The following is an 8,978-nucleotide window of genomic DNA, read 5'->3' as shown; positions in this document are numbered from 1 at the left end:
TCTTTAAAGGAAAGACATTTTCAGTTTGGTCGAGCTCACTATAAATGTTTCCTATTGCTGCTTTAGTTGACTGTGTTACCACTATTAGAATTTTTATATATCGTTAGCTTCATAGCATAAGTGCCTAAGTCATTTTTTTGTGTTTTCGGAAAACAAGACAAAACTAATTTTCTAAATATCACATGCATATTTTTAAATATCACATGCATATTTTTAAATATCACATGCATATTTTTAAATATCACATGCAATTTGACCAAAAAATGACCTAGGCACTTATGCTATGAAGCTAACGATATAATATATTTATATTTTGGTTATATTTTGATTTTTATTTGACTTTTTTTCAATTACTTCCAACTTTTTAACTGGGTTCTTGGAGACCCTGATTACAAATGAGGGTGACTGTAAAGCACTTTGTGTCAGTTTCTTTTGTTTTCAATTTCTTTGTTTAAGTATCTTTGCTTGTGTGTGTGTGCGCACGCACATGTTCTTTCAGGTTGTTCTTAGAAAATTTGATTACTTTGATAATAAGAAATTAGATTACTCTGGGACACAGGTTTTATCTTTCTTGAAATGCAGCCCACAGTTGTTAAATGTGCAGAAAGTATGACGGTGCGTTTTCCTAATTGTTTACTACATGTCCCAAAGGTCATGATGACAAAGGACGATTAATGCAGCAGGAGGAAGGAGAAAGTGCTCTGTCATGGTGGAAAATATAAATAAACAAGAAGCACCTGGAGAGTACAAACCTCCAACAAGCTACTTCTCCACTCTCTGGACAATATTTACTTTTAAGGCAATAGTATAAAATTGTTGATATATTCATTCTATTTTGTCTCGTTCTTAAACAAAGAAGTTATTTTCAAACTTCTTTGTTTAAGAAATTCATATCTCAAAGAAATAAATCCCACTGATAATGTCTGAGCCTAATGCCTCAAAACTCGAATGCCTTAAACTATAGTGATAATGTATGAATGTTAAAATGAGGTCAGAGGTCAAACGTGGCATGATATTTGTTGCAAACTATGATATTTAAAATCAATTAAGCTTTAACTTTATTTTCAGCTGGCTTCCTTTTATACTCTACCTGTTTCAGGTAAGCATCTGGAATAAGTTATAAGCAAACATGGACACATGGAAAAAAAATAATAAATTTAAAAAAATATATATATATATATACATATATATATATATAATATTATAATGTCTCTGGGAATTGGTGGTAAAATATATTTTATATTACTTTGTTAGTCTCAGGTGAGTAAAGCACAAATCATCAATACAAAACACTCTAAACATGTGTGTGTGTGTGGGGGGGGGGGGGGGGGTATTTGTTTGTTTTGTTCTGTATAAAACATGTGACTTCTCCACAGTGACCTATAGTGGGACTGTGATTTCTGCAGAGCATAGCAACTCCAGTTTAAATCAAAGCTTCTGAGATTAGCAGTGAGAAGCAGCATAAAAAAATGGTTTTCTATTTTAATTTTTGGAAATGTTTTTAAGAGATTGAAAGTAATCTTTTTTTTTTACTTTTTATTTTGTACTTTTTCCAAATTTATAGTACATGCAAACAAAAAATGTAAGTAATCTTTAATATAAAAATATATATATATATATTTATTTATACCCACACTCTAAACCCATACTCCATACTGGTACTCAGGTTGTTGCACTCTAGTTATAGTATTATTTATTGTAATGTCTTATTACTTATCATTTCTGCTTGTTAAAAACAAAAACAAAAAAACATAACAAACTTAACTATTTATTTATAACTTAAAAAAATGTAATAATTCTGTTTCTTCATTATTTTTGTTTCTTTTCACTCCGGGACCGTGTGTACATAATTTCATTCCACCTCATGTTAACATGTGATGCGAATGACAAATAAAGCTTTTTGACTCCTTCAGTCCTTGAAAATGATTTTAACTGAACACCAGATTCTTCAGAGTTCTCTCACTTCACTTCTCTCACTCTGATAAATATTAACATAATGATACCTTTACGTCGCCCATTTTTCCTCCTTTCGGTTCTGGCCTTGGCTGTAGAGTTTTTTGTTTTTTGGGGTTTTTTTTTCCTATCCCCCGACAGACATGGCTGGAGGATTGGAAATGGAGAAAGAAAGAGAGAAGAAAAACAGATCTGCTAGAGGATGTAGGGAGCCATGGCCCTGTCCCCCAGGACATGAAGCAGGCATGCAGGAGATCCAGGCCCATGACATCCAGAGTGCAAAAGCCCAAGGAGGACCATTGGAGGGGCATCCGTGCCGCCCTCCTGGAAGGAGCTGAGAAGAGCCACAGATATGGGGTCAACCAGCAGCCATGGAGCAGAAGCCAAAGGGGCCTGCAGTGATGTGCCCGCTGGCCCCCAAGCAGCCACCAGGAGTGAGCCAGTACATACGTGAGCGCCCAGCCCCAGACACTTAGAACCACCAACGCACCGGCGCCTGGGGGCATCAGCCAGGGGCAGGGAGTGTGGTGAGGGCTGTAGAGTGCTGACTGAAGCTGGAAAACAAATACAAGTCCAAACCTTAGCAGATACAGTACCCTGACACTTACTCTCATCAGGTCTCTTTAACAAGAACAATTTAAAGTGTGTTACTCTGCTCCTTGTTTGTGAAACACTGCTGGAGACCGCTGAAGTCAAATGTATTGAAGTAAAAAACTGCAAAGATTTAAGAGATTTCAGAGGCCACTGGATTTATAGCTAAATAACAAATGTTTAAACAAATATAATAAATATAATGGATATATTGTTTTGATTCACAGTGTAATTTTGATTACTTCAAGATAACAGTATCACCATCAAAAATTGCTTATCACTGTACAAAAAAGTGAAGAAAAAAATCTGAAGATGAAGAAGGTACTTACATTTAACAGCAATCATGACATAATTCACTGGATGTTTTTGCAGTGTTTTATTTGATATATTTGATTATCTGATAAACATATACAAAAACATTATTCAAATTTGAGGCGTATGTTACATCCTGTACTATAACCTGAAAATTGTTTTTCTTATTACATAAATTACTTTTATGTTTTTTGAGTACAGGATAAAATGACACTTTTAATCATTTTGGGGGATTCTCAAATCTTCATGCTGTAGCAGTGGTCAAGCAAATTATAATGTACAAGGATTTAATAACTAAGTCATGAGAAACTTACAATTTTCTATGTCTGATGAGCCTAGTAGTATTTTTCAGTCTTTAAGGGTCTGCAATCAAATGCTGTTTACGGGGGCCTACACTGCACATCAGCTTATTTGCAGTTACAGTTTTTACTCCATTTTGATACTGTCCACATGTTCACTTTTCTTGGACTTTTTTTTTTATCTTAAAGAGGAAAACAGAAACACAAATGACTCCTACTACTGCAACAATCAGTAGAGCAAATGTGGTGTAAAGTCCAGTCTCAGCATCATCGGCGGAGAGATCCAGACCAAGGAATTTCACGCTGTTAATGTTGACTGGTGGTGCAGCTGTTGGCGCGGTTGTTGCTGCAGAAGAGATACAGTAAAAACAATACTGTCGTATTAGTTGTGAAGATTTGCAGATAGTAATTAACCTGCTTTTCAGCAGGTAAGTTAGTTATTTATTTGAACATTTAATTTAAAGGTCTATCATTCAAAGTAGGCATCTAAGCAAATATTTCATTCTTTTACCTCCAGACTCTGGGTTCAGGCACTCCTGATTCAGGGAATCCGTTGCACTTTATGACTGTGGCATAGAAATTTACAGAGCTCTTAGGCACTCGAGGAAGATTAGGGTCTGAGCGATTAACGTAGAACAGACCAAATCTCTGTGAAAAGCCAGAAGCCCACTCTAGGTTGTCCAACAGTGACCACGCTGTGTAACCACGCACATCCACACCATCAAGCAAGTAAGCTGTGAAGAGAAAATAAGTACCTTCATATTCTTGAAATTCATAGTCTATTTTAAAGCATCCATATTACACACAAAACATGATTATGTTATTTTCCTCTCCAGGACATTCCTGGCTTTAGATTTTTTTTATAAAGGGAGGTTTTTGTTACCTTTCAACACCTGGTTAATGTACTGTTCATAGTAGTAGATCCTGTGAACATCATTTAGATCAATAGGTCCCTGCTCTGAGACTCCATTCTCAGTGACAATAATTGGTGGATTTCCATATTCATTTTTGATGAAGTTCAGCAATCTGCGGATACCAAATGGTGTGACCTTTAGCCAGACGGAGGCTGAATCCAACCAAGTGGGATCAGGAACTGTCGCTGCACCACTGCGGAGGGCAAAATTTGGTAAATCACAGAATAAAGAAGCAAAGCTGTTCAGAAGAATTAGTTCCAGAAGACAGTTGTTTTTCAAATGTTAACTTCTTACATGTCTGCCTCAAGGCTTGCAATATTTCCATGGTCCACAGGGAATGCCAGCACAGATGTGTACTGGTTCAATCCAAAGAAGTCATGAGTGCCCTTAATTCTCTTAATCTCCTCTTGAGTAAACTCAGGCAACCTGGAGAAATTTAAGTGAAACCAAACTTACTTATTATACTATAGAGCTACTTAGAAAATCACAGACAAACTTTTAAAGATTTAATAATAGGGTCTTGACGGATGCTCAATCATCCAGATAAGGAAATCCCAAAAAGTTGATTCTGTTCATATGGAAGTAGTGTTGTTAGTGAAAAACGCTTGTGAACAGAATTAGCTTTTTGTGATTTAATAATAGCCTTCATAATACCGAGACTGTGGTAGACCAGCAGCTAGACTTCTGTCTCTTATTCTTGTCTTCATAATTTCACTGTAGTCACCATTAAATATGGGATGGGAAAACCAGCCAAGAGTGAACTGCACAAAGAGAAACATAATAGTCACTAGAAACTAACTGCTGTTAATTTTTCTTTTGTCAAATCTGAAAGGAATTGGCATACCTCCACCACACGTCGTGCAGCATCATAGTCCTCCTGTCTATAAGGATTTCTGGGTTCAGACCAGTCAGAGCTGATTGTGATGGAGATTATGCCGTTCTGTTTGGCCCTGTACTTGTCATTGTAGAGATGCCAGGCCTCGGCATGAGCTTTAATCAGGTTGTGACCAACAATGTAGGGCAGAGTGTCTGGACCTGAACTGATTCCTGGGGACAAACATAGACACATTTGCTGCCTATATGCTCTGTTTTTTTTGTTGTTATTGTTTTTATTGCAAGGTCGGGGGGGGGGTTGTCACTATGGTTTAGAAATGTGAAGAACTGCTGTACAGATTACAGCTTATTTCAAAATACTCAGATATTTACCTTGACCCCATATCCATATCACGGACAAACAGTAACAGTTGTTTATGTTTTTAAACCCATTTTGCACAGAGAGGCATTTTTTTGGAAAATGTATTGATAGCAATGTTGAATATTCTTACACAATAAGACCAAAACAAAACAACTACACATACAATAATTACACCATAAAGATGGTTTATTTTTCTACCTCCACACGTACATGGGTATTTCTGAAAACAGAGATTTTCTGTTTTTGTTGATAAAAAAAATCTCCACCATGGCAGGAGTTTTTAAAAATATACTTTTTCAGTGACCCAAACTGCAGTTTACGTGTGGACGAAAGGCCCACATGCATAGAATAAGCTGTGTTTTCAAAAATACCAGTGTAGGTGTGGACGTGGTGTAAAAGAGGTAGTAGTTGATGTTATTGCTACCTGTAATTTATTAGTTTACATTTATTTGTTTAATTCTTCACAAACAGTTTGAGGTGTGAAATAAACCGCAATTGAATTTGAAAACAAAATATGTGTGTGTGTGTGTGGATGGATCATGTGTTTGTGCTGGGAGGGGGCCTAGAAAAAAAAATTGGAAACCACTGGCTCAAACCATACCTGGGGCAAAGTCTCCAAAGCCATATCCATGGCGGGCTACAACGAGCGGCTCATTAAAGGTGATCCAAATTTTCACTTTGTCACCAAGACGGTCAAACATGAGGTCAGCATAGTCCCTGAAAAGCTTAACAAAGCTGTCATTCAAAAAGCCTCCATAATCCTCTATAGCTTGTGGTAGATCCCAGTGGTACAGAGTAACCTGAAAGGAAAGGAAAGGAAAATTGGCTGTACTTGCTGACTTGATCTACTTTCCATGTATATTTTCTGGCACAAAGATTTTCTGTTTGCCAGAAAGGAATTATTCATACCTGTGGCTGGATATTTGCAGCATGCAGTGCGTCCAAAAGTCTTTGGTAGTAGTTGATTCCAGCCTCGTTAATGTTATTAATGGTGCCATCAGGAAGGACTCTCGGCCAGGATAAGGAGAAACGATAATGGCTGACTTTCAGCTGCTTTAATATCGCAACATCCTCTTCTATTTTATTGTAACTGTCACAGGCTATGTCCCCATTGTCATCATTTAATATTTTGGAAGGACTGTGAGCGAACTTGTCCCAGATGCTTAGACCTTTTCCATCTGCCCTCCATCCTCCTTCAATCTGGACACAGTAAATCCAAAACAAAAATTTAAAAAGATGAAAACAAGGGAAGCAAGACAGTATTGAGTAAAAGTAAAATTGCAGTAGAAGTATAAGTTACTTGGTATGATGCTGAAGCAGAACTCCACATAAAATCCTCTCGAAAATGGCCATGAAGCATCTTCTCATCATCTGGCAAGGGGAAACCATTATCCTTTATGATGTTGTAATAGTAATGAGCTGAGTACTTTGGTGTTCTTGGACGATCTGGGTTTGTGAAGTCCACATGGTGCAGCCCAAATAGAAATTTGTACCCGTGCAGCCACTCAAAAGAATCCATAAAAGCTGTTGCTGTGTATCCTCGCAACCGCACACCATCAAGGTTATTGGCTGTAATGTAACCACAAATGCAAACACATACATACAAAATAAATGAACAACCAGTCATGGCAGTGGTGGAAAATGTTAAATATCTTCTGAAATATTTTTATATCACTGCACCTTTGAGAGCCTCATCGATATAGGTCTTGTAGAACATTACTCTTTCAAAGTCGTCCCATTCTACTGCTGCTCCATTCTCAGTAATATAAATCTCTGGATCACCATACTCCTCCTTGATCCAGTTGAGGAGTCTCCTCAAGCCCCAGGCCACAGCTTTTTGGTTAGGAATGGCTGTAGTTGGTGAATCAGGTTCCTCTGCTTCTCTCATGTCCTGGTCTGATTCATAGGAGTGAGGCTGAAGTGCAGCTGTAAAATAGCTCACTACCCTTGTAGTGTAATGATTTACACAGAATACATCAGCAGTTCCCTTGATGAAGTTCTTTTCTTCTTCAGTAAAGGAAGGAAGTCTTGACTGTGGAAGACTTTGGATTTCACTTTTGTTCCCAACTTGCCACTTCAGTGCATCAGGATAGTCACCATTCTTAAAAATAGGATGTGCAAACCATCCCAGTTGGAATTGCATCGCCCGGTCAGCAGTCACCACTTCACGGACTACGTTGACATCAGCAGGTTCAAACCAATCAGCGTTGAGGGCTATGGAGATTAGACCACCCTGAGACTGGCGATACTTGTCGTCATATGTATGGTAGGCCTTGGCATGGGCTTTAATGAGGTTGTGTGCAACTATGTATGGTCTATATCCTGGGTCCACAACATTTGGTGGCATATTTCCAAGTCCATATCCAGACCATGCAATTGTCTGAGGCTGGTTAATGGTTATCCAGAATTTCACTCTGTCACCAAAAGTAGCAAAGCAGAAGTCGCAATAGTCATTAAAAATGTCAATCATCTCTGCACTTTCCCAGCCATTGACCTTTTGCAAAGCTTCAGGAAGGTCCCAGTGGTACAGTGTTACCATGGGTTCGATATTGTACGCTATAAGACCATCAATGAGTCTGTTGTAGTAGTCAACACCTTTCTGGTTGAGGGACTTACGTGTGCCATCAGGAAAGATCCTGGACCAGGACAAAGAGAATCTGTATGACTTCACCCTCAGAGCCCGCAGCATGTAGAGATCTTCATTAAGTTTGTTGTAACTGTCACAGGCTACATTGCCGTTTGCTTTATCAGGAATAGTGTTAGTTGTCTGCGTGAATCTATCCCATATACTAGGACCTTTGCCATCAGCATTCCAGCCACCTTCAATTTGGTAGGCCGAAGAAGAAATTCCCCAACTGAAGCCCTCAGGAAAAGTGCCATAATGGTACATTTTTCTATCAAAGTTTGACTGTGAAGAGAATTTCTCCCAAACTACCTTTGCCTGAGATGGAACTTCTGAGGGTGGTAAAGCAGCTAAACGTCGAGTTAATGGCCTTTCTGCAGCTTTAAACTTCTTACTTTTTTGTGAACTGAAACCGTTTTGCTCGATAATCTCAGCGTACAAATATGCAGATTGCTTTGGGGTCCTTGGTCTGGATCCCACTTCAAAGTTGACATAGTGAAGACCAAATCTTTGACTGTAGCCTTGGTTTGCCTCAAATCCATCCATGAGTGACTGCACTGTGAATCGCTGCACATCCACTCCATCTGTGAGTGTTGCTACAAAATGAACAAACAAAAACAAAATTTATATTTGAATTATTTTAACTCTCTCTCTAAAAAAAATGTGCCTTCAAATTGGGGAAATCTCCAACACTAACCTTTCAGGGCCTCATTGATGTAACTTCTCATGTAGTCCATTCTGCTGGTGTCAGTGAGACTGTCAACACTGTAATCTGTTGGCATCCCATTTCCTGTTATGTATACAGGTAATTTGTTAGCACTCAGGTATTCTGTTGAAATGTAGTTTAGGAGCCTTCTAAGTCCCCAAGGAACAGGATAGATCCAGTCAGAAGCTGTGGAACTCCATGTGGGGTCCACAGTTGCATGGAAGTCACCCACACCGTCAGGACTAGGGGTGCACCCACCATCACTGCTGTTGACTAGCCGAGAAGTATAGTGATTTAAACCAAAAAAGTCAGCAGTACCAAGTATCCTCTGGCTCTCTGTGGGAGTGAAAACTGGGAGCTTTGCTGGTACAGAGTCAGAGCATGC

General features: G+C 38.6%; 1 protein-coding gene across 1 annotated transcript in view; it reads right to left on the bottom strand.

The window, feature by feature from the left end:
• Positions 1-2,148: 2,148 nt before the first annotated feature.
• LOC102208310 (lactase-phlorizin hydrolase-like) overlaps positions 2,149-8,978 on the bottom strand; it is a 29,806-nt gene continuing 22,976 nt past the window's right edge. Inside the window, exons 7-19 of the mRNA XM_013915413.1 lie at positions 8,585-8,972; positions 6,945-8,483; positions 6,565-6,833; positions 6,174-6,464; positions 5,866-6,064; positions 4,914-5,116; positions 4,724-4,830; positions 4,364-4,495; positions 4,039-4,262; positions 3,667-3,889; positions 3,485-3,501; positions 3,361-3,453; positions 2,149-2,507 (exon numbers count right to left, since the gene is read on the bottom strand). Coding sequence (XP_013770867.1) covers positions 2,149-2,507; positions 3,361-3,453; positions 3,485-3,501; positions 3,667-3,889; positions 4,039-4,262; positions 4,364-4,495; positions 4,724-4,830; positions 4,914-5,116; positions 5,866-6,064; positions 6,174-6,464; positions 6,565-6,833; positions 6,945-8,483; positions 8,585-8,972 — 4,044 coding nt within the window. The remainder of the gene's footprint in view (positions 2,508-3,360; positions 3,454-3,484; positions 3,502-3,666; positions 3,890-4,038; positions 4,263-4,363; positions 4,496-4,723; positions 4,831-4,913; positions 5,117-5,865; positions 6,065-6,173; positions 6,465-6,564; positions 6,834-6,944; positions 8,484-8,584; positions 8,973-8,978) is intronic.

Source organism: Pundamilia nyererei, unplaced genomic scaffold (assembly GCF_000239375.1).
Source record: "Pundamilia nyererei isolate P.nyererei 1_Seehausen unplaced genomic scaffold, PunNye1.0 scaffold00300, whole genome shotgun sequence".
NCBI lineage: Eukaryota > Metazoa > Chordata > Actinopteri > Cichliformes > Cichlidae > Pundamilia > Pundamilia nyererei.
This window is presented reverse-complemented; position numbering and strand designations above follow the sequence as displayed.